A 26,256-nucleotide genomic window follows, 5' to 3' on the forward strand; every position below is an offset into this window, starting at 1 on the left:
CACCTATATGTAAAATTTCAAGCGCATGGAGCAATGTGTCTCTGAGACAGGCGGCGTCGAGCAAGAAATGTCGCATCTTGCCCCACCTTACCCTACATGACCACTAAAAACCTCAATGCAGACAGCAGCAGTAAGCTACTAGCCACGAATTTCCTGATAAAAGCAGTTGTTGTCGGGTTGTTGCGAAACCGAACCTCAACCAGACCCGTATTTTTTGCGGTTCGACACCCTGGCCTTTAATGTAGACACCTTCACACCACGCAGTCATCTTCACCGCAAATAGCTCCCATGGCGTCTGTTACAAATTCCCACCTTTACGTTTTGTTCGCTGTTATAAGGAAGTCTTCACAACCGCCGTCGTCTCTTCCAACGTCGCTATAGGTTCCAACTAAGCCAATGTGTCCTCTGTCTGTGCACTGCGTGAGCAGAGAACTCCGGGTGCCTCATAGTCCCGATTTGGGTGCGCCAAAAGAGGGTCGCCTACTTTACGCACCCATTGATTCCCCGGAAGCAGGTAAGGGGTCCTCGATCTCGCTCCTCTCAGTTGAGTGGCAAATTGCCCAGGATACCATGAAGCTGAAATTAACGTGGAAAGAGCTCTTTCCACAATATAAATTAGCAACCATACACGCCTGGGGGCTTCCGACGGTGGATCGCGAAGCTGCTCCATGCTGCGCCAAAACTGAATTTTCCCTGCGCCAGAACGCTTCGAGGCACTTCCACCAGTGCACTGCAACATTTCTAATGACATTTTGTGCACATCCTTCGAACGTCCATGAAGAATCAGGACGTCGGGATCATTTCAGGATATCCTTGGCACGTCGGCTCATAAATGGAACGCTTCATTTCGGCCCGAATGAACGCTGCCTGGGTCACCAGGTTCAGGGTTCCAGCCGCTACTATCACCGACAAGGGACGACAATTCACATCCCGATCTTTTCAACATCTGTGTCGCTTCCTCGGTTCCTGGCATTTCCACAATATAGCATATCACCCTTCCGCTAATGGAATGGTCGAGCGACTACATCGTGAGTTCAAGACCCCAGAAGACCCCACGCATTGGACAGATTACTTCCCACTCGTTCCCCGGTCTCGGTCTCTGCACAGCGTTCAAGGTCGACTGCGGATGTCCCGCGACAGAGGTCGTTTATTGTGCCTTTACGCATAGCTGGGGAGTTCTTCGAGCTGCCCGATTCCATGGTCCCTTTTCCGCCGGACAACTTTTGACGCTCGCATGAGTGAGTTTTGGCATTCCGTGGGACCTCCTACGCCCTGCACATCACCTTCCCGTTCTGTCTTCATGGATGCAGCCCTCTCTACCTCAACTCATGTCTTCGTGCGCCATGACGCCACCCAAAAACCTATGCACCAGCCCTACGACGGTCCCTATCTCGTTCTTGACCAGTACTACAAGCTTCGTATGAATGGCGAAAACGAACCCTAGTCCCTTAACCGACACAAGCCTGGCCACGTTGAATCACCTCCACGAGACGGCCCTACTGCACAATCTATCCGCTGCCAATTATTCTGTTGTTATTATTATTATTATTATTATTATGCTGGATGTTGTCAACTTTGACGAAGAGACTAGGCAGAGACCTGTGGCGCAGTGATTCTGGAAGGCCGCCACTGATCAGCATAGACACAGACTTTTCTTCGTGATCCCAGCCTCGCTTCCTCGGTCCATGGAGACCCTAATCCACCGGTTTCGTCTGAAGGTCCCATACAGCCGTAGCTTTCTACACCATGATCGGAAAAGCAGCCTCCCCAAACTGCTTCATGTGTGGTGCTGTGGAAGATGAAGAGCACATTTTGATGTCTTGCGTACGTCGCTTTCTACAGTCGGAGCTGGCATCAGTGTACGGTGGTGGGGGTGGTGGTGTAACTGCTTGCCGTAGTCGGCCTCGCAAGGCGGGCAAAGTACTTGGGCCCTCGAATCACAGTGTCAGACACCGGGCGTTCTCCGCCATAGTGAAGTTTTTCTGGGACATTGGTGCAGACAACAAGTTTTGAGCCTATGTGTGTTTTGCTGTTCGACTGGCTGCGTGTTGCGTGTTTGCCCGTTCTGTGACATCTCATTGTGTATATACTTGTTTTCGGAATCACCACCACCACTAATCACCATCATCAGCATCGCTATCATCCCCCTCACCTTCATTGGCATCAACATTCCAGGAGTTTTCCACCAAAGTAACTGGTGCAAGTGATGTGCAGTTGGGGGCCTCACACTAGTGAAGCAAAAATCTCCATTTTATTTTTTCTGAAAACCAAACCAAACCAATTAATATTATTATCTTCTTCTTCTTCGTCCACTCCAATGGCATTACATCATCTTCCTTGTGTCTAAGGGGGGGGGGTAACGTTGGGTAGGCGAGCACCCTTTTTCTTCTACATTCAGTGTTCTTCTGATGCTTGTACTACTCAGACGTGTATAACGAGTTCTCTGGGTTTGCAACGCGGGGTGGCTCGGGCTGATTCTTCAACTATAGGCAGCCCTTTTTGAGTTCGTGTTCATATATCTTGGTCAGGCCGAGAACATTTCGGCACGTCCTCATATTACTGGCTTTTCGTTTCCACAGACACAGCGCTTAGAAACTCTAGATAACCACGAAGGGTATTTGGACGCACGATAACCTAGGGAACTCTAAAGGGCATTAGTAAGTATTTTCTCCTTTCGTAATCTATATATATATATATATATATATAATATTTCTCCTTCCCACATTCTAGCAGTATGAATATGGTGACTGTTGATGCTCCAAACTTCTGGAGCCCGGTAAGCACGAAAAATGCAGCAGATAAACAAAAACCAACGAACAACACTCATCAGAGTATCATCGCTAAGAACATGTTTTCGATCTGTACATGGCAAGGGAGGATTTTCTTAATGTTTTAAATGCACGAATCTCTTCACGAAACATTTGACGCCATAGTTTCGTGGACCTGCGCATACTCGAGAAGCCTCCAACCCCCAAGATCGGGTCTTAGACCGTCGGCTTGGTTTCTCATCTTCCTTTATTTCATACAACGCAGTAACTCTTGCATATTACAGATAACACGTATAGCTGGACATCGTGAATAAGTTAGAACATGACGGATCACTTGATTCATCGTCGACTACTGTACGGACGAAACGGCTGTTCACTGTACGGAGACATGCGCCTGCCTATCCAATCCAAGTACCGAGAAACCTGCGTGTATACACCAGGCTTTTCTGCCTTCCCACACCCTTCACCCCAGGACACAATACCAGCCAGGATGTATCTCCCATTCACCTTCTGCACTGCAGGACCTCCAGAGTCACCCTGTACATGAAAACGTCTGTTAGTGCAATCACACAGAGAAGCAGCAGACAGAGAACTTCCCGGCACCCACCTCCCCCCGCAACCAAATACGGTACAAATACACTGCATGTGAATGCACATGTCAGCAACCAGCAACCGTGGCCTGTCACTCCCACCTAGACACACACACAAACAAATCAAAATCCAGGACAATTCCCTTGAGTGGATGGTGCCATTTCCTTGAGCTTGGGGATGTGGTTTGGACAGAGACACAACACATAAGTAACATCGATCAACTTTTGTCTACTTGTGTTTTGTATCTCGTGTATCTTGTAACTTGTGTTTTGTGTCTCTAGAGTATATTTATACGTAAGGTGAGTAAGCGTATTTGTGTTGCGACATGCCTCTGTCCCAACTACCTCCTCAAGCTCAAGGAAGTGACACTGTCCACACTGATACCCCAGCTTGCTTTCATTTCAATGCTCTGCTCAAATTCCTCTAAAGAATATACAGAATGCCATATGATCGGCATTCACGATGGTATGTAAGATTCTGGTTACATTCACCCTTTACCAGGCTCCTCGACAATATTGTGGAGCAAGTTCCGCGAGCCTCAGTCTCGGCAGACATGGTGGTCCTTAATTAATGACACCTGCATTCTGTTTGCCAAACCTTCTTCTTTTGTTTGACTCATTGTTAACTCATTGACTCATTGTTCACGCTCAGATATCCGCAGAAGGAAATCCGGTAACGCTTTCAGAATTTTAGGGGGCGTTCTAGTACCCCTCCGACATATGCAGAAGTATTGTCGACGCTGTGTACCCAACTGCGGCATTGACTAGCGCCTCTACAATATTTTCTAGGTGCTCGTTTTGAGTAAGTAGCCACGCAGAACCAATTTGCAGCATTTGTCTTCGTTCTACAGGTCCCCAAAACGTTATTCTTATTTGTACATACCACCACTCGCGACTACACAGCGTTCACAGACCATGCGGATTTGAAAAAAAAAAAAAAAAGAGAGAACGTTATTATCTCTTTTCAGCGTGATGGATCTCAGCACCGTTTTCGGGGTAAGGTCGATGGCACAGAATACTGCGTTCGTGCTTAGTTGCCTTGATAACTTGGACATAGAAGAAGTACGTGAAAATACGAAGATATTTAAATCGTACGTTACAGCAGTCGTTTTCCGTACATTTCCTCAATTCTTCCATAAATGACTCGTACTTAACTCGTTTCGCTTTATTTTCATATCGCTCATCTAATGTCTCACATCTAATGGGGTGTGGTACTAGTTCACAGCGGTAAAACACACCGTGTCTTCGTGATAATGTAATTGTTGATGTTCTTGTCGGCCTTGCAGTAATTAATTCTCACTTGTATACCCCCTATGCCTCAGTCAGATATCCACACATAGGCACGGTTTCACCGACGCCGATTAACTTTATACCAAGATCCAAGCGCACCTTAAACTTTAAGTTATCCATCAATTCTTTGTCAATAACGTTAGCTAGCGACGTAAGCTGAATTCCAGTAACGCTAGCTAACGTTAGAGAAACAGGGTTGAATCGTAATTTTAAGTTAAGGGACGCTTGATCGCCGATCAACTCTTAACCGGCTTTGGCGAAACTGGCCCTAGGTCCCTTTGACTGAGGTCATGCAAAGTGTTGACCAATTTTCCCATTGCGATTACAGCCTTCAGCGTGTAACACCTGTAACGGTCTCACGGATGAAGCAGAACACGCAGGTTCCATCGCCTTTCTGAAGAGAGGTTAGCCATTCGTGACTCACCAATGGCATGACACAATAATTGCTATATGCAATGCAATGTGCAATAAGGGGATAAGTCGAAGAATCCCAAACCGAGAAAACTGCAAGTGAATATTTTGTAAAGTAATTGCAGCTTAGTTTCTTCGGATAACGCAAATGCAAAATGTGTAACAGATATGCATGTGTCTACTCTACATGCATGTCCTGTTAATATCGTTTCTGGGTGTGTGACTTAGCAGAATTAACAAAACCCAGGAGCATGGCATATCCCCTTTTCATAATTTGCTGTGCCTCTGCTGCTTTTATCTCCTTTTGGTTCTTTGTTAGCTTTTGGGAATAGCAAGCCTACATCATGGCTAACCTTTCCCTTCTCTTTTATTCTGTGGATTAAACATATCCCCCTCCCCCTTTTTTCGTATAACACCGCACGCACAGTGTTTTCACGCAGGAAAAAACAATTTTCAGGAGTCGGACTTTCATGGTGATGTCAGACCGGGCGAAGTTACCTTTGTGCAGTGAAGCAGCCTAGATCGTGCTTCTCGTGCTGCTAAACGAGCACAGACTTGAAAATAATGTCCTGCATATGACCAGCATAGTATGACTTATCAGCTTAGTGCACACGTTTTTCAAATTACAACGCACAGTAGCACTGCTGACACGGTCACTTGGGGTAGGAGGAACATGTTTTACGAGTGGAAGTCGAAGTTTATTTCGGCATACTTGCAAAGTTTAAGCTACACCATTTGCATGCGTGTGTGTTCAATTGATGATGCTTGAATGATTAAAAGGATTCTAAAGCGAAATACAACCATCATGTTCTTATATACCAGCGTGTGGCATACGCCTTTATGTCATTCTTTATGTCGCGCTCATCCCGAGTCTATCGTGAGGGCGAAGGAGAGTGGTTCGCACACTGGAGATTCGGGGGAGGGGGGGCTGTTGTAGGCATCGCAAGTTCGCTGCTGTTGCACTAATTGTGGCAGAACGGTCTTCAGGCTCCTAACATTCCATACCAAGCAGAAACAGAAACGAAGTTGTATGCCTCTAGGACTGCTCCTTTAAAACGTCTGAGCCCGGATTCGAACCCGGGACACATCCCAGTCTCGTCGTGGAATGCCATCACCGTAACCACTAGGCCACGGGCCTTCACGGAGCGCGCCAGTGGTTCCTCCGACCAATCGAAAGCGTCCTAGAAATGTCCCCGTGACGTCATGCACATTGACACCGCGGACCTGAGGAGCGTATAATGGACCTTTCACAACGGCCTATGCGCATGACCCTGAGGCGCCGGACAGGGTTCCTCCGTCTTCACTAGATGGCGCAGTATGGAGACGACAGAAGTGGGGACCAGTGGGGAGACTGCACGAACGGCGCGAGCTCGTCGGTCCCGCTCCGGAGTCCGGACCGGTTTTGGTTATTTGTGCTACCCACGTGGATTTGTTTCGGCGCGCGCCAAGCGTGGTTCGCTGGAGAGCCGCTAGGATATGACGCGTATGTGAAAAAGGTCGATTGAGCCTTTTTTGAAAAAAATACAGAACGGTTACGATTGTGTAACGCGAATTTCAGCTGTAGTTGTTATGTGCGGATGTTGACACTTTTATTGCTTATATATGCGCAACTACTTTAGAGTGACGAGTACTGCCTTGTGATCTGTGAAGTGAGTGGTGACGTGTAGAGCTGGGATTAGCGGGACAAATATATCGCTAAAGCTGGGGCAAGAGCGGGAGGAAACGCTCAAAGATCGGAACAGTTTCCGTGACAACTTACTCATATCTGAGTATGTCAAAACTGCTTTGATTAGCTGTAGACTATTATTTTAACTTGTTTTGAATCACCGAACTCAAAACCGAGGGCTTTGTGATAGAGCTACAGCGAATTCCCGAGACCTTCCCGTTAACAGCTACTCCTGTAAAATGACGACAGTTCTTCAGCAGCTTGGCGTAAAAGCCTTTCTGGTCTTTCTGGATACCATAGTAATTCGATGCTTATTGTGAAGGGGATCATTACTTCATTCCCTGCATCACCACCAGCAATGGGGTAGAGTATCGCCCCTGGCGATGCAACTCCCCATTCATCATCTCACAATAAAGTTGTTGTTGTTGTAGGCTTCAAAGCGCCACTGTATACAAAATATCGCGCCTTCACAATCCGAGCGTGTTTGTCTCGTTGCAATCTTGGTTGTCTCACACAGTACTCTCCCAAAATATTGTTTCCCGTGAAGGGGAAGCATCGTAAACTTATTTTGCAGTTTTGAGAAGTGTGGCGTCACGGGGGGTGCCCAACCTTCCCAAGCGTCTGGCGACGTTGCTCCTCCAAGGCCAATGGGTGGTTTTCAAGTTGAGAAGTGGCGCTACGCATGCTGCGTCTTCGAATTTTCGGTCCGAAATTGCGCTCAATTGGAGCAAAGCAAAACTTTCTACCATCTGGCTTAAACGACAATCAAGATGAGTTCGCCAGGGAATGCTTGCACCCCAGAGAGGTAAGGTACTGTAACAAATACTTCGCACGTACTTTTCTTATGACAAAGATAATATTTCGTGACACATCCTGCATGTTTCGATTTGGTTCGGCGTGCGCTTCAAAATCGCAATCTTTTGCTGTGGGAAATGTTCTGTTACAATGCGGTCAATTTGAAGCTTCAAATAACAAAGATAACAGGCAACATTTCAGATATGACACAACAAAATGTACAGGCAGTATACGCTGCAATCTTCGGCACTTTGACGATAGTATGCATGTAATCGTTTTCTTTTAGCCTGGGAAGAAGCTGTGACTTTAGCGATATTCTATTCACACTATGAGTTGATAATCTTATCACAGCCACGAACAATGCAACGTGATAAGTACACAGCACGGCACTTTGGTGACAACTGACAAGTGCCTACACGCCTTAGTTAAATTTTCGTTTACGTTGACAACATTTTTCCAAGCCGCAGGATCCAAGGGTATGCGATACATTTTATCTTCATTTCCCGCAGAATTAGTGCATTTAAGCACGGAACATACGCTTATTTTTAGGTTGAAAATCACACTTACTCTATACGACCCCAGCAGAACTTCGGACCGGAAGCGTAAATCCACGTGACATTGCAACTTCCCTTACGTCATTTTGACAGGAAGTTGCAAACCACCCGTTTCCCACCCCTCGCCACGGTTGCTTGAAGCTTTCCAACATGTGGCGGAGAGCGGAGACACGCGCCGTTGTCCCCCGTTGTCAGAGCTCCCATTGATGTTACGTACTCGTATCCTTGGAAAATATGAAACAACGAAGTTTTGCGAGTTCTTTCTAAAATTTGTGGAAGAGCGTATGATGTTCACTGACTGCGTTCATGTTTTTCGTCCTGAGTCCTTGAGCAAGGTTGATTTATAACATGAAATAAAATCTTTTTTTGTTGTCTGTAGGGGCTCTTTCAATAATTGTACCCTGCAGGAACATATGTGCCCTCTGCTCGCCTTTCTCTTTTGCGTTGTCTGCTCCCCTGACGGCCATTGTGCGACGTGATATCTATTACCGGAAAGTGAACTCAGCTTTCCTGTCGTTGCTGTGAGCAAAAACTTTGCTTTCAGCCGATCCGCACGGATAGCTTCTCTATGTTACACTGACGACGACTAACCAACCAGCCAACCGTGCATCTTCGATGACGGGTGCCTTGCACCGCAAAATTCCAAGGTACACTGCGTGAAAGTGAAAGCGGTTTCAGGTGATCTGCTTGGCGTTTTCGCTTGTATTCTCAACAGATGGCGCCACGAGGCGTGTGATCACAGCTGTGTCAGCGTTGCTAGATGAGGGACCTCACAACACCGGTTTGCTATACACCTGCCCTTTTTCTAACTATCTCAAGCAGCCGGTTATGACGAAATCACCATCTTCTCCTGGTCACACGTCACAGGAAACGTCATTCTGAAAGCATGCGACCTTGTTCATATTCTGCTTGAGCGCTTGCCGACATATTCCCATCAGCTTAAAACAGAGAGGTGAACATATTCCGCCGGTATAAATTAGACGATACTTCTGACGCTACATAGTAACATGATTCCTCCGGAGGGCATTGCATCGGCTCGGAGCGTCTTAGTGCCGGTGTCGTTATCACATCCCTGTGAGTGGTTACCAGTACGAGGCTTCATTTGAAGACAAACACAACAAATACATTGGTGATGATGAATGGGGAAGAACGACGTGTTTTACTGCGAGGATATCGGATAAAACTAATTACCGAGGTCGAAAGGAGTTGCAGAACGACACCCGGAGACAACTATCGCTTTGTTCACAAACCATTGGGCCGTCCATCATGGGCACAGTCGTTTTTATGGTCTGGTGTATATTTACGCTTGCAATGACGCGTGAGCAGGACGTGTCCAGAATGCAATGCGTTTGCCTGGCACGCTATCGTCTACGTGCCGATGTGTGGTCGGTCACTCCTCTCCTCCGCAACATTTGCTCGCCAAAGGGATATTTGAAACTCGGATGCTAAAAAACTGCTGAGTGTACAGAACTGTTTCTCAATATGACGTTGAAGTATCACCGAATTAAGTTCTAGTTTTGAGAAGTACGACATATATCGTGCACCATCTGTCACCCATCTAGCAACACTGCTCCTCCGCGGGCTTTCTCCGTCTCCTCGCCACAGCTGATGGCAGTCTTCCAGCGTGGGGCGGAGAGCGGTGACTGGGAGCGTGAGAGCGCTGTTGCTAGGAGACAGACGCCGGAACACTCAATGACTTCACCTACTCTTGGAGAATCCGAAACTATGAGAGCTATGCGTGTAATTCCTGTAAGCGCTTAATGTTCACTGATGGCATTTCTATTCTGTACCTCATCGAGGTCGATTGTTTTTCGGAATAAACAAAAAAGAAATGCTTAGTCCTTAGTGGCACTTTAGGAAAAAAGAAAGGGGTAGCACGAAATAAGTAAAACCGCATGTAAATTATAATTTTACCTTGCAAGCATCCTTGCTATCGCTCTCACCACCGGCGCAGAACATGCTGTCGTTGAAAAAGCGTCCGCCATAGGCTTTGTGGCAGTCTTCATCGGGTAGAACAGGAATCGTGATCACTTGCAGCGTGTCAGACAATGGAGTTTCTCCTGTGTACGCGTTGTACAAAAAAAGAAAAAAAGCTCTCTAGAGGCTAAATTCAACGTCATGTGTCCATACGTCCAGTGCAATCCGTAGAGCTGCTCACCCTCTAAGTCCCTTCCGAAGCCTGTGACAGTGACCGTACCCGAAGCAGTGAAGTTTTCTGGAGGTAGACAAACCGGAGCAATGTGACCGTCGGCAGATTGCAAGTCGAAGGGCTCTTCGAGAGTAAGCAATCCGATGTCGTATTTTTGATGACCATATTTCCCGTAGAATGATTCATGTCGCTCACCAGCTGCAACCTGTAAAATGAGGTCACATCATATTTCTCAAGGATGATGATGATATTTCTTAAGGAAGAAAAATAAACAAGTGACAACTTGTACGGAACACACAAAGCCACTCCTTATGAATACTACCAATACCCAATACCACAAAACATGGGTAATTTCGGTAGAAAAGATAAAGCAAATATGCTAACAAGTTTGACTCGGCGCAGCGGTCGTTGAATTTCGAAGCATGGCTAATTCTAACTGAAAATGAAAATATGACAACCTACGAAAAGGTTTGTATTTTTTTATTATTATTAATCTTGGAACTTTACGGGAACTTTAATTGGAACTTTACTTGGGATACGGGAGTATATAGGGAAAATAAGCAAAAGATGAGAAAATAGTTTCTTTCTCATCAGCATATCCATCTTATCCCAAGATAGATACCAAGTCAAAAGCAAACACAACGAAAGAGAATCGAGGATCGTCTCAGCGTGATGTCACACGAATTGATCGCATCTTAGCGTACCTCGGTCGAAGACGCAGAGGGGTTCACATGTGTCTGCCATGATGCTAGCCCATACCGTTACACCGGTATACCGGTTACGTTCGAAGTTGCCAGATTCGACAACAGTAAACTCACTCTTGTTGCTGAACCGTATGTGACGAATCAGGGAGTATCGATATCAAGGAATATCGCCCATCAGGGCATCTGCCCATACCATGTGTCCTCTGCACCGCCCCCACGTCCCGCGGACTTCTGTGCATACAGACTGTACTTCTGACCCTCAAGGAACAAATATGTCAACGTGACGGATTATGTGTTAAACAAGGGCGGGGCATTATGAGTCGACTCTTACGTGGATCGAAAACTACAACTATTGGAGCCTGCACTCTAAAAACAGATCTTCACTGCGTAGCACGATCCCAGCCAACCATCATCCCGAATGACAACGTTCTCTCACTTGATTTGATGAAAACGGGGGGCGTGGACATTTTTGTGGCAGTTATGAACTACATAATGCCACAAAGGCGGGGGGGGGGCGGTCATGGCAGGATCGGTTCGCCGTTTTCGGCTACACAGAAGTGGGCGTCGTCACGACTATTGCTAAAAGAAAAGAAGAAAAAAAAAGACGGATGGAGGATGAAGGGTGAAGATGCGTCGTTGTTGATACGTCAGGGGTCGTTGAGCAAGACCCGCCCCCTGTAGAAAGAGAACAAGGTTTCTTGCATTAGCGGAACGTTGGGCATAAGAACCACCGGGGTAGAGGATGACCGCTAGCGTGCCAGAGCTGGAGTGAGGAATATGGGCTTCGCGCGCAGAATGGTATGCTCGGCAGCGTCGCAGAGACGGAGAGAGGGCAGAATGCCACAGAAATGAAGCACGCCACCCGTTTTCAGTAAATCAGTGGAAAGGACGATGTCAGGACGATGGAGGTTGGCAACGAGGCAAGGAGCGTGCTATGTGCTGAAGTTCATTTTTGAGATAGCGTGACTAAGGTGAACAACGTTTCTTCCTTTCCGTCACCTCTTCCACAACCCAAAGCCCGCATCCTAGCAGCAGTTTCCGCAGTGAATGGGAGACGACGGCTCAGGCCTATTCCAGCAGACACCCGTCCCCCTGGCCCCTTTTCGTGCCGAAGGAACTCGTCGTTGCGCAGGGGCGGATGGAGACCCTCGGTTTGGGGGGGGGGTTTGTCGAAGCCCGTAGAGGGGGAGGGGGAAGAGGGAAATCCAAGTATAAACTGACGCTTTGGGGGGAGGCGATCGCCCATTTGGATCCGCGTCCCGCGTTTTTGCACGGACGTACACTCCAAGATCGCCTCTGCAGCCTCCTCCATTCCGGACAACTCCCTGCCTTACACGGGGGCTACAGTACTCGTACCTTCAACTTCGTAGTACCAGCAAAGAAGATACCGTCACCATAGATTGTCGCTCACACCCACTTATGTACCGAGAGTCATCTTTCCCGATCCTTCTTCCAAAAATCCCACACCCAGACCTGTACAACTGAAACCACATGTGCTATCAACTAGATCTGCGAACCTTCAATGGTCTACAAGGAAGGGATACGTGGAGTACCAGAGCTGTTGACGAGGAGGTTCTGGAGGAAGTTATCCCACTTAGAGCAAGGACGTATACACTGTTCCCGACTTGACATCATTCTTTTTCGAATTTCTAACACGTATAGAGGAGGCATTAGTGCAACGTGAGTTTTAGAAAGAAGAGCACCGTAGGCAATGTAGAGAGATATAATTGTATGGTGCTGAGTGTACGTTTCTTCGTTGTCGGGCAGTGTGCTAACCTGTAATATGCTCCACCGTTAGCATTATTAATGGCAGAATCTACATCTGGAAAGGGTGACAGAGCCTGCTTTGCCTCACCCTCATATTCCCTAACTCGCCCTTGCCGCATTTCAATCTCTCGCGAGTACGAGGTTACAGCTCTGCCTCTCCTCCTCTTTTATTTCTGTCATGAGAGGCCAACTTTACCTTCATTGCCATTGGAAGTTGCTACGTCCCTTGAACTTTATCTGAAAGCGGTCTTACTGTTTCAAACCATTTAAATCCACCCCCCGCGCACGCAGATACATTTTTGCCCTGCTAGTGAAAGCACCAGATAGGGACACGTGTGGTTACCCTCGACGCTAATCCCCTCTATGATCCTTCTGTCTTTAGAGGAACCCTCTGTTCCACAAGTTATGCGTGGCAGAACTAAGGATTGCAAGATCCTTCTGTCTCTGAAGGGACTCCCTATTCCACAAGTCACGAGTTGCAGAAAACCACTTTTCAACTTCAAATCTACTTCAAATTACTAAAATCGTCAACGACGCTCTGGTATAAGAAGAAAGTGATTGTGGAACCAAGAAATAATAAAACGAAAAAAGAAAAAAAAAAGATTGGATTGGATTGGATATGAATATATATATATATATATATATATATATATATATATATATATATATATATATGCAAAGGTTAGCCCCGACCCCGTCAGGGATGGCTACTCCAAAACGCGTTTGTGGGTGGAAAAATAGAGCCAGTAAAAAGAGAAAATAATAATTCGGGGCTTTACGTCGCGGCGACGCCACAGTGGTCGGGTCTGTGGATTAATTTTGCCCACCTGAGGATTCTTTAACGTCCGCCGAAATCTTGACACACGGCACACCACATTTAACGTCCCTCGCGGAAAACTGCGTGACTAAGCAACTTTCTACCCTTCCACCAAGTTGCCGCCGTCCTCGGCCAGGTTTGAACCCGCGATCTTGGGATGAGCAGGCGGACACGCTACCGGCTGAGCCACCGAGGGCGGCAGAAAAGAAAGAGAGAGAGAAAAAAAAAACAGGTCAAGCAGAAGAAAGCATAAAGGAAAAAAAAAGAGGGGAGGCGTTAGGCACCGAGAAACACTCCCTGGTTCATAATGTCAGAGACAGCCCGATTAAATACCCTCCACTGAATATTTACTTGAACTGAAGTAGCCGGCTCTCTTTATGAGCGTCCCGTCCTGCATTTTTCTCTACACCAAACCAATCCAAGAATAAAACGTTCTGGTTTGCTTTGAGGACGATCTCTGAGTTTACAGGACAGGAACATCACAACTAGGGTTGCGGAATGGGGTCTCCCATTTCGTTCCAATTCCATTCTGACGAATGGAGATTTGCGATAATGCCATTCCTTTCAATTCCTCGGAATGAAAAGGTATGGTCAGTTCCCACTCCTTGAATGGCTTGGCAACCCAATTCCATTCCGTTAATTCCCTCAATAAAAGAAAAGGACTGGGAACCATACTGGGAAGTCCAGCAGTGCTAGAGGCGCGGTGCGGTGCAAAGGGTGCGAGGGCAGAAACCAACACGTTGAAACCAAAACTGCCACCGGGGCACCCAGACCATTCCATTCCCATTCCTAGGACAGTTTCCGCCATTCCATTCCAATTCCATTCCGGGCGAATGATTCCGGAATCATTCCAACTCCAGAGTGGCAACTCCGCAACCCTGATCACAACTCCCACGTTGTACGCTTCGTCTGCCTTTCACGGTGATTACTCATAGTGACATGCAGCCGCTGTCCTTTGTGACTTACCTTTCGTTTCTGTACATGAGCTTCCCCAGACTTTGTGTAATCTCTCTTGCGAAGGCCAGCGACCGCATAGAGATCACCAAGTGTGAAGCTGCAACAACAGAGGCAACGTGATAGTGTAGAGGAGGGGATGAAGGCAAATGAACACGCATAGCGTAGGGCGGTATGCCTTCCAAAAAATGTAGGACGTTTAGGACGCGGACCTCTCGATCCGCAAGGTCCTGCGTGTACAATTTACTTTGGAGACTTTTAATCTAATTTAATTGTATAATGTTATAAATTAGTCCGACTGCTAATTTAATTAATTAATGTTATTAACTTCCGTTAATCTAACTAGTTACATGAGATTTCTTAGGTGTTAGCCGCATAAATGATCGAGAAAAGGTCAATACTACGTCAAAATATAAAAAAAAAATCATGTCCTTCCATTGCACGAATCAAGTAGCGCATGCAGCATACAACAACAACTAGATACTGACACTACCAGTGTCAGGTATTCTTTACTCACTTGACGACGCAGTGGGCCGCTGTAACAATCTTACTTGGTGAAATGATGCTTCCGCCGCAAAAATGTTGTCCTCGCCATTCCAAAAGCACCTTCGCATTCGAGAAAAGAATTCGAGAAAAAGCGTCAGAAATTTGGCTTTCAATTTGGCTTGTAGTCTATATAATGATGTACAGACGCGGCCATACAGAAAAGAATTGAAATTGATTCAGTAAAACAAGGAAACCGAAATAGAATCAAGTGCGACAACAGTTCTAGACGACAGTGCAGCCGCCAAAAGTAAACCGTAACGCGCGAGCGCATGCCCCTATGGAGACGCCAGCACCGCGGAGCGTTGACATCAGGGCAGAGATGGGGACTAATGCGTTACAAAGCAATTAATTAGACCTCTGTTATGAGTAATGCTAATACATTACATTTTGTGAAGGAGTCAATGCTAATGTAATGTCATTACATTGTGGTCGGGGAATGTGTTGGAGTTGAAGTTGGACGGACTAAAAATAATACGGAGAGGTTGAACTTGTCACCTGACAAGTTCTGCTACTCCTCGGGGAATGTGTAATGACTGCATTTCTCGTTACTTGTGTTGAAAACATTATTTAAAGGCAGAAGATATGAATTGTGCCTGGGATAGAAAGAGTAAACTCCCCAAGTTCGCTTTTCCTGGCCACTTCCATCACCGACCAGGTCGCAAAGGAGGAGGACAAAGTCATATGTGGGGTCTCTGAACATACGTCCTTCTGCGTTACAATTAACCTTGCCGATGGTTACTCATTTAGATTGTGCGGATTGCTTTCATTTGTCAACAAAATCATCCATAAGTTAGCCATTTTTCAGTAAATCTAAGTAACTATCACGGGTAATGCGTAACGGAGTAAAATACTAATCAGGTCACCCCTTACAGTGCGCTCTCCGAACACAACATGGGACTGTGTTACAGACTTCATGAAAGGCATCATGGCAAAGTAATGTCATTACTTCATGAAAGTAATGATATTAGTAGCACATTACCAAACAAGGAAACATAATGAGTAATGTATTGTATTATTTTGCAAAACTGTGGTCACTGATGGCAACGCATTAGAAAATACCAGTTTTTCAATAGCGTATAGCCTGAAAAATGTTTCGGAAGGTGTTCTCTACGGGAACTTCACTTGAGGGAGAGGATATATCCTCGTTTTCTCTTATCTCAAATGCACTACAAAAGGCACGATTTCGGGATGGGGTTTGAACCACCGAAACCCCGTCCTATGGCTACGCTACTGCACTCGAAGCGCACGCCGCACCGCAGGTGGTGAGCGTGAGTGCGTGGCCGAGGACGCTCGCAGGTGAGGTATAAGCAAGAGCGAGCATGCCGTGCCGGTGCCGTGAGACAGCGCAGCCATACGTTCTGTAATGTCTGACGGTGGCTGTACGCAGCTTGCGCGCGTCCCTTCTCAAGGGCAGATGCGCAAGTGGCAGTACTCTATCAGCTAGGTATATTATCTGGACATCACAGATCGCTGTACCTGAACACGCGCAGCACGCAAGTGCGGCTATCTTTCATAGGCCATCGGCAGATGCGCACAATTTTACACCCCAATTTATCGCAGAATAATGTCTTGTAACCATGTAATCCCAGTGAAGTACCCAACGGCACCAATGTTTCCCCAAGGTTTCGGGTTCAAACCCAGTTGAGGGAGTGCATGGCAAGTTGCAACTTGGTGGATAGGTTTCAGTTGCTTATAACGCCGTCTTCCTCGAGGGACGTTGCATACGGTGCGTGTTTAATGCAAAGACGAAAAAAAGAGAAGGGAAAGGTTAGCCATGATGTAGGCTTGCTATTCCCAAAAGCTAACCGACAAACAACAGAAGATAAAAGATGGTGGGATCGCGACGTAAAGCCTCGAATTCGTATCAAGTAGTGCTTCCAAAATTACGACTTCACCCACAACTAGGCAAAAGAGTAGAGAACTCCGACTTAACATAACAAAATAACAAGGTTTACTCAGACGTTTCGTCCGTCATGCGACGGACATCATCAGTGCAAAACTGAAAGGGAGATTACACAACCGGTCGCTATTTAAGGAGATGGGAGTATTGTCCGGGAAGGGGGCCCGTGGCCCCCGTGCATCTATCTGTTCCTGTGGCCCCCTTCCCGAACAATACTCCCATCTCTTTAAATAACGACCGGTTGTGTAATCTCTCATTCATTTTTGCACTGATGATGTCCGTCGCATGACGGACGAAACGTCTGAGTAAACCTTGTTATTTTGTTAAGTCGGAGTTCTCAACTTTTTTGTCTAGTTATGTCGTCTCCCGGCTTTTGGAGCATTTTTGCGACTTCACCCACAGCTAACGCGTACCAGTACGTCATGCCAACTTTAGCAACTTTGTGATATGTAAGAATGATGCATTGCATTCCATTCATAGCATAAGGATCACAAACAAACAGGGCTCGGTTAGGCAGTGTTGCTTTCAGTGGCGAGACAGTGACTTATCTTTTGATAAAGTTGGAACGTAGAAATCTCAAGACGTTTTTCCTGAACCTCGTGGCACAATGGATAGACGGCCTGATTTGATCTTGCGCTTGCAGATATGGTTATAACCTTTCTGTGTCTTAGGTGGCGAAATGTGAACTACGTTGAGCTTGAGTCCTGTCCTGCTCTTCGTTGTCCTCGCGGATGTGCACCACTAATATGCGTCTACTTCGAAGTGCTTCATTCTCATGTAAGCCTAGCTGCCATGTCCGGACTCTGCGGTTTTCTCTTTCGATCTTTGAAGTCAGAGAAATAATAACTGGTAGAAGGGCTGCTGCCAGCCTGGTATGTGTTTATAATGACACGCGCAAATCTATCTGTTCCAGGAACAAAAGAGATGCATATACGAATCCACTACAAACACGTCCTGAACTGTAGTCGCAAGATAGTACGAATTGGATCTGCAGAACTGGTTTCCTGCCAGTCTTCGCTTCCACTGAGTAAGTGAGTCCGAGAGAGTGATTCCTAGTAGAACTTTTATCCTTGTCTTTGTTATAATGCTACTGAGGTACCCGTAAACGTCACATTCGTGAACAGGACAGTAGTATGCTGAAGTGGTGATACGTAAACTCAAATAAGATTGAGTAGGAGCGAGGGAAAGTAGGCTTTTTCTATGGCGGGGGGTTGCCAGACACTCAGAAATAATAACAAAATTATGAATGATGAGGTGTATCTCCATATAGGCACACAGAACAACAACAACAATAATAGATGATGACGATGACATGGGGTAGGCATACAGAAGTATGACTGTATGGAGCGTTTTTCTGGGTTTCTAGGTTCCGTTCATTTTCAAACACTTACTGTACTACTCAAATATTATTTTAGAAGCAGAATACCCCAGCAGATATCCTTACCTGCCATGGGAACTGTCCTGGATGTGTTTCTTTTCCACCCAGAATGTTCAGGGCGGGAACACTGCTGACTCCACATTTGTCCGCTAAAAAAACAAAAGTGAACCGACTCATTCGATAATTTCATATTGTTGTTCGCGGCAAATAATGTAAAGGACTTGCGCGAGTCATCAGTTATCACCTTCTCTTCGCTTACATACAGTTAAAACCACGTAACAAACTGTTATTAGAATGGTCTTGTAGAGCTGGATGGACAACCATTCCTCTGTTGAGCCATTTTTGAATGCCTTGTCAGTGTGTCTTCCCAATCTACGGAATCCCAACTCGCCGAATGCATAGAAGGCCGGGGAACCTTCAAGCGTGCTGTACACCAACCAGCCGAATGACCGACATGTGCATTCCCAATTCGCCGTATTTATCATGCTGATGTGATGTGATGTGACGTGATAAAGAAAAAAATGGGGATGGAATATATCATGCTACTGTGGCTTAGCGGCTAAGATCATCGCGTTCCACATCGAAACTGAGAAGTGACCCAGCCGCTTTGATTGCACGTTCTCTTTGGGTTCTCCTGAGACGTCGGTAAGGTTCGCCGTGAAGTTGGCCTACCACACACGGTCCTCCCAGGTCATGATGCCTTCCGCCGCACAGGCAGGCAGATCGCTCGTTAATAACACTCCACCGACCAACCAATTCACCGATTCGATTGTTCGTGGGACGTTGTTCCTACGCTCCTCTCATGGGGTTCTTTCATTGCCTTGATAAGCAATACGCTTTCGCTGTAAATGGTTAATAAGCGATTACAGAGGCCTTGAAACCATCCTTATAGCCAGGCACAACATTGCGATAAGACCTCTCACGATAGTGACCGGCTTACGGCTTCGAAATGTGTAGACCAATACGTGCAGTAATAAAATGTCTTGTTTAAAAAAACTACACAAAAATTCATGGATTGAAGTGTCTCGGAATAAAACAGATACTACAAAAGATGCTTCTTTTTTCTTACTGTAAAAGAACAAACAAACAGAACACATATTGTTGATGAAAGGGTGACGAGAAAACATGCGAGCTGGTGGCAATGATTCAACTCGACAAACCCTGAGACCATAGGGAAGGTTGAAAGATCGCTCGAACAAGAAGCACATCTGAGAAGTTTCATACAGAGACGACCTTTCGATATTCTTCTGTGGATAAATTTGTCGTCTCTCAATTAAACTCATCAGCTGTGTTTCAGACCTTGTTGGCGCGTTCTCTTGCTACGTTTCAGGATTTTTCGTCAAAAATATTGTTGCTCATGTGTGATGTGATGTGATGTGATGAGGGGAAAAAACGGGGACGTAATTGTTGCTCATATTGTGGATTTATATACCACGGCAATATATTGTTCCCTCACTCCATAGTATGCTGGTCGTGGTGTGCCATGTGCATGTGTGATCTTTCAACACCATACATGGTTTTCCGGGTATTGTTCACTAAGTGATGTGATTCAGCATGAGCCATTGGACATTTCCTGATCTTGTAAGATGTCCTCTGTCGCACCTTTCTTATATTTAGGTCATTTTCAGTCATACTCAACTCACCGAAATGCTCTTGTACCCTTTCCCAGTTTGCCGAAAGGAGTTCTCTTCTTCCTCTCCTAGAAGGTCTCCTAGAAGGAGACCTTCTCCCTCACAGATAATCCCATTAACTGCATTCGGCGAAATGGGATTCGGCAGATTGGGATGTGACCCCTTGTTTGGGGCCTTAAGGAAAGGAACTCTCAAGGGTGGTGGTGGTGGTGGTGCTTCTGAAAGAGCTCGCCGTTGTGGGCCTCACAGAGGTGGGCAACGTCATGACTAACGCTCTGGGGGTACGTGCGTCCTGGGCCGCCTTCTAAAGGAACTGTGCCGCGTGTGTCTAACAGCCGTCTGAGGAAAACCAAGGAAAAACATCGGACACCACAGTTGGCACCGGGATTCTCAACGTGAGTCTCGACGACACATGGCCGGCACTCTAACCACTAAGCCACACCAGCTGGTAAACTCTCAAGGGGCGGCGTTGTGGCGGCTTGGGAACCAATGAATTCGTGAGGCTTATCTACTCACTGTGGGCAATTCACAATGTAGTGATTATGAGCGAGGAAAATTTCCCCGGAGTTTGTGGCTCACTACGCTGGGGGCCTAATCTCTTCATCGTCGTTACGGTCGTTACAAGCTAACGAGTGGCGCGAAATTCAAAAAGGTGGGCACGTGACATGTTGCGCGTGACGTGTACCGCGGCCTTCACGTATCGCGCGAAGAGCGCAGTGCACGTGTTTTATCACGTGGCCACCTTTTTAAATTTCCCGCCCGCGCTTTTGAATTTGCCACCACTCGTTAGCTTCTAACGACCGTAACGACGATGAAGCGATTAAGCGATCCGGTGAATGTAGATTGAACCAAATCCCTCAGATCGAGGACAGCCGAAATTTCGAACAGCAAAGGACAGTAGGAAAACAGCCCCTGTTCGAAATACCGGCGGCTTCCGACCTTTTGAAGACTTTTGCTTCCACCATATCAGTCGAATACTATTGAACAGATACTAAGGAGAACAGCGCCAAATCCCAATAATAGCACTTTTGGAATGCCCTGTGACTAATCTCGCACGAACACAAGAGTTGCAGAAGAAAGTTGCTTTCTTGCAGACGCTTAGAAGCACCATTAATTAAACACGGCTACAGAACGCAAAGAAAACGTGAGCCGACCAGCAGGACACGGCGTTCGTGTTCTTTTTTTTTTTCCTTTTTTTTTTGCGGTTTCTCTTTAGTCAGCCTTCGGTATAACAACACGTTACCCTCGTCCCATTAATTAACCACTTGTGCGTAAATTTGAAGAGAAACAGCGGGCCAAGATTGGAACTTATCTCGTAGCCTTGCTTCCGGCACCGTGAGTCGGGGATTTCCGGGGCACAGAAAAGAACCCCAGGTGGTCGGAATTGTCAATCCCCCAGTCTTACCCTGCGGCATGTGCAGCACGTAGTCGCGACCGTAGACGAACTCATCTAACGTGTCGGTCTGTTTCCAATTATATTATTGTTGTTGTTGAAGGAAAATTTATTAAACTGCAGAACGGAATATGAACTCCTACTTCTCACCTTAGTTGATACATGCCTTACATACATACACATACTTACATCCTTACTTACTTACTTACATACACACACAAATGGTACTCCTTAAGTCCACCACTCTAGATGTCTGCGATTATATGCAGTATGGAATGCAGCACATAATGAGGATGAGTATATAGACACGCGCTTCGTAGCGCTAAAGCCCGCCCTGTATATAAATCAGTCCAGACAGCTAATCCTCAGCACATCACCTTGCCAAGCAGTTGTATTTCAATATGACATGTGTTTACTGTCTATGCATCATCGATGAAAAAATAAGAACTTACCGTTAAAGTCGAAAGCGAGAGCTGCATCTACCACGCCCAATATTATCACCGCATAGGCTGCGTTCATGAGTGGGGCGTGCATGTTCTTGTTTTGCGAAGCACCTTTCCAAGGATAAACACTGCCGTGCTGCGACTGGACTTCTATAATGACGACTGTATTGTATATAGCACAGCACGCTGCTTTAAAGATACATGCTTTTCCGGTTGCCGGTTTGCAGATTTGTAGGTCGGAAGAGTGACCCACTGCACTAGAAAATTGAACTAACGGCGGAAAAACAAATGAGGCTTGAAACTTGGGACATTGGAAAACCACCGATGTCGGAGTGACCGCAAAGTGGATCGGGGTTGGGCCTTCCCCGCTCAAAATGCTCAATGTAAGAACGACAAACGTAAAAAAAAAAAGAACGTTTATGTATAGCAAAAAAGTCCCTTTGTTTCCACGAGACGCGCACGTTTGACAGACGATATAGAGAGGTACTTTTCCTGCGTGGGATGTGCTCTTTCTTACTTGAGATCCATCATACAAGTAAGCAAATAATAAGTAATAATGACGGGAAATGCATATCGGAACTGGGCTGCGAACGTCATGCTGCGTACTGACGGAGGCTCGCAAAAGAAGAGGCGTGTCACAGCGTTTTATTTACAAAGCAGGGGTCATCTGCATAAAGGTACCTACGTATCGTTCCTCGTCTGCATTTGTGATTGTGTAATCAAGCAGTAAAACTCACTCCCTGCAAACATGCTAAGCACACAGCGGATGGGTGTCTTGCGATTCCCATTCGCTGCACACACGCCCCAATCTTTTGCCCGACTATCCTTTCCTCTTTTGCTTTTTTTTTTTTTTTTTCAATAAACATACCCCCCCCCCCTCATAATCTATTGACGGCCCTGTCGGAAAGAAGCGCCTCGGGACTTGAATGAATTGAAAGCAAAATAAATAAGTGCTTTCTTGTAGCTTTTCTACTCGCTAAGCAGCATTTACGTGTTTAACTAAAAGAATACCACCTCTACCACTATGTGGAAATAAATCATTATTATTATTATTATGAATACAGAAACTCTGTATCTTTCGGTTTCACTGCAAAAAATTTGATATATGGAGATGCTGGCCCAACTCCACATTGTGTCGGATCCATGTCCACCTCGAGTCGGGTCCGCCGCGTCTAGGTGGCGAGGTGGCGCTGCATGATTTCTAGCAGGCTGTTCCACGAGTCCTAAGCAGGGAACTCACAGAGTGCGAGTGGAACCTGCCGAAGTCACAGTGTATTTTCTTGATATCCAGAAGATCGTTGTTGCATTCCAAGACGCTTCTAGGCAATTGACGACTTCCTATGAGTCGCTCGCAGTTGAGCGGTATGTGCCTGGGATCATTTGCGTCTGGTGCATCTGAAATTCGGGCGTAGGGAGCTATCCCGATACGTTGCGAGAACGCATGACCAAGGGAAACGTTGAGGCGGAACTAGGGTTGAGAGTCCCGAGCCATTTTTACAATCCCTCGATTTCTGGATTTATAAATATGGATCCCGGTACCCCGAGACGGGATCGGGGATTTTTGTGCAAAAAAATTTAATATACGACTGCGTAACAACTTGCGCGTCTGCGCAATTGCAAATACAAATACTGTGCCCGTTTCTTATCTATTGGTGGGTTTGATTCTTCTGTCTTTTTATTCCTCTATAGTAGATAAGTACCATGTTTTATGCTGATGTAGCCGGGGCTATAGTACTCTAAGGCTGTCATCACTTTCCTTTCTTTTCAGTTGCAAATAAAACCTATTAATGAAGATCAGAAGAACATGAGATGTTGATGTTGGCGAAAATAAAATAAAATGGAGATATTGAATCCATTCATGAAGAAAAAGAGAGAGACGCGCTTCTGCCTTATTTCAATGTATACAGATATCGGAAGAATACTTGCGATGTCGTAGGAGTCTTAATGCTACTTGATGTTCCCGGCTATGGCCTGTATGTGAATTAATTGGGTCATCAGCTAGCATGCATGACATATGCCGTGGACAACGCAGTTGGTTCGGTTTCGGATTGCAACGGATATTTTTGGCGGAGGGGACACCCGAAAACAAAGATCGGTAAGAACCTGCCCTTTCCTTTTGTTACACCAACGATACGTTGTCAGAAGAGTTGAAATTTCCTATACCGAACCCCCGGGATATCGGGACATAAAAATATGCCGGGATGCCGGCATTTCGGGATCACTGCGTACGAACCTCAGGCGGAACAGATGAAGTAATGAACCCATGACGTCCTCAAAGGTGTTCGACTTGTGAAGTGGCGAGCCATCTTGTGGAGCAGTAACGTCGTCTGAGTCGTACGTAACTGGTTACAGAACTCGTTACCTTGTAACTTTTTCTGGAAAACGGTCTTGTTTCTTTTTCAAAAATGTAACTAGTAATGGATTGTGTTACAATAATTGATTACTCGTTACCCCAAGTTGCTCCTTCCTTCTTTTTATTTCTGCTCCGTATCAACATGACCGACATTGTGCAGTACTATATGTCGACATTCCGTCTGCTGGTAACACGTGGCCACCTGACCTGGACGTCGAGCCCGCGGGCTATACTCAGATCGCTACTCGTGTCATTGACCATACAGAGCCTTCTTGGAAGAGAACCCTATGTTTTCTCCTTACTAACTCTCGGCACCTAGGCACTTAAGATGATACAGGGAAGTACTATACTGTCATTCCACGTGGTGGCAGATGCTTTCATGAGTAAACGTACCAAGATAACCGACGCTTATTTCGAAGGTCAGTTCCTGATGAAAGACGATTCACGTAAAGCCCTGAACAAGATAAAGCGTATGTTGTTTTTTACACCTTTGCTCCGTAGTAATACACACTAAAACGCAACAGTAACTCGTTACCTATGGGGAACGAGAACCTGTTCCTTCAATATTTTACCAACGAGTAAAGTATTTAGTCTCATTTTTTCGAGGTAATGGGTAGCGGTACTCCTTTTTGTTTTCGGTAATATGTACGTGTCCGAACGTCCTTTCCCCTTCCGTTGGTTCTTCCTCCAGTATAGTTTAAGCAGAACCACAGACATAGGGGGTTTAGCAAAAACATTGTGTGTGGGGGGGGGGGGGGGGGCATCATTACAGCCCTGTCGTACAGAAAAAAAAAGGGGTGTTGGGGGGTCTGCATAAATCACTAGTTCCCTCCCATATTGTATTCTGATAAGCATTCATCCAATTTATTATTCAATATTGTACTCATAACCTTAGGTCACATGTACACGATCTACCTATGGCGATAAAAGAGTCTAATTAGAATTTTCGCGTATCCAGTCGAGGTAGTGCGACACTCTGGTATAGACGCCAGCATTGTTGAAACGTCCACAACCTCTGCCGAACGATACTACGCCAACAAGTACAGCAGTCCCGTTCTGCTTTTGAATGGCTGGCCCACCGGAGTCTCCCTGCGTCAAAACAGGCATGGTTATTCTAGAGTACAACAAAACACAGAAAAAGTAACAAAGTGATGCTCTTTATAAATGACAAACTATGTTCCTCGGACGAAAATGATATGGTGGAAGCCGTAATTGTTTTACTCCATCCGACGAAAGATGAAATGCAGCACGTCATGGATGCGTGACGCCATCTATTCGCTACAGCTTTCAGAACGTCTAACGGTTTCTGGTTGTCGTAAAGGGCCATTACGGACAAAATATTGTTCCTTCAGAATGCCTCCGAGTTCGTGTCATTGCATACGTGTCGTGCACTGCATTCTCTCGAAAACAGTCTTTCGCTGTGGCACTGAAGTACCTATAAAATTAATGTCTGGTTTTGTGAACTATGACGACATGGTACGTCCCCATCTGCCAGGCGTCTCCCAATGTTGGTTGTAGAAGATCGATTTCCGTCTTTCAATCACGGAGTAGAAAGGAATCCGGTCTCCGCCGCTGTTCAAGTGATAAGATATGGTCCCTATAATTCCTAGTCGTTTGGGACAGCAGCGCGACGTTCGCGTTCCTTCGGAGGCTGGATTCCGACCAGGGTTGCGGAGTTGCCACTCCGGAGGTGGAATGATTCCGGAATCATTCCAGATTTAGCAGAGCCCGGTATGGAATTGGAATGGAATGGTCTGGGTGCCCCGGTGGCAGTTTTGGTCTCAACGTGCTGGTTTCTGCCCTCGCACCCTTTGCACCGCACCTGCACACGGTCAAGAGTGAAATAACCTTGTCTTTGTGTTTTTTCCGTGCTTGGTGATGTCAATCTCCTCTAGCACTGCTGGGCTTGCCAGTATAGTTACCGGTCCTTTTCTTTTATTGAGGGAATTGACGGAATGGAATTGGGTTGCCAAGCCATTCCAGGAGTGGGAATTGATCATACCTTTTCATTCCGAGGAATTGAAAGGAATAGACTTATCGCATATCTCCATTCCTCGGAATGGAATTGTAACGGAATGGGAGACCCCATTCCGCAACCCTGATTCCGACACCTATAGCATTGATAATGCGTTGTTTTGTGAACATTT

At 46.1% G+C, this 26,256-nt stretch overlaps 3 protein-coding genes across 3 annotated transcripts in view; all 3 read right to left on the bottom strand.

Moving 5' to 3' along the window:
- Positions 1-3,084: 3,084 nt before the first annotated feature.
- LOC135385328 (trypsin-1-like) lies at positions 3,085-21,877 on the bottom strand. The gene is made up of 7 exons (XM_064614585.1): positions 21,766-21,877; positions 18,356-18,438; positions 14,983-15,071; positions 14,478-14,565; positions 10,233-10,428; positions 9,989-10,134; positions 3,085-3,305 (listed from the first exon to the last, which is right to left on the bottom strand). Exons 1-7 carry the CDS (start codon positions 21,845-21,847, stop codon positions 3,108-3,110), a joined length of 882 nt encoding a protein of 293 aa, XP_064470655.1. The 5' UTR covers positions 21,848-21,877; the 3' UTR covers positions 3,085-3,107.
- An 878-nt stretch (positions 21,878-22,755) lies between these two features.
- The window catches only part of LOC135384563 (serine protease 27-like), a 79,311-nt gene continuing 75,810 nt past the window's right edge, over positions 22,756-26,256 (bottom strand). Inside the window, exons 5-6 of the mRNA XM_064613760.1 lie at positions 22,881-22,907; positions 22,756-22,778 (exon numbers count right to left, since the gene is read on the bottom strand). Of these exons, the coding sequence (XP_064469830.1) occupies positions 22,756-22,778; positions 22,881-22,907 (50 nt within the window). The remainder of the gene's footprint in view (positions 22,779-22,880; positions 22,908-26,256) is intronic.
- LOC135386413 (trypsin-1-like) overlaps positions 24,968-26,256 on the bottom strand; it is a 39,523-nt gene continuing 38,234 nt past the window's right edge. Inside the window, exon 10 of the mRNA XM_064616327.1 lies at positions 24,968-25,198. Within this exon, the coding sequence (XP_064472397.1) occupies positions 25,043-25,198 (156 nt within the window). The 3' untranslated portion in view covers positions 24,968-25,042. The remainder of the gene's footprint in view (positions 25,199-26,256) is intronic.

Source organism: Ornithodoros turicata, chromosome 2 (genome assembly GCF_037126465.1).
Source record: "Ornithodoros turicata isolate Travis chromosome 2, ASM3712646v1, whole genome shotgun sequence".
In the NCBI taxonomy this organism is placed as follows: domain Eukaryota; kingdom Metazoa; phylum Arthropoda; class Arachnida; order Ixodida; family Argasidae; genus Ornithodoros; species Ornithodoros turicata.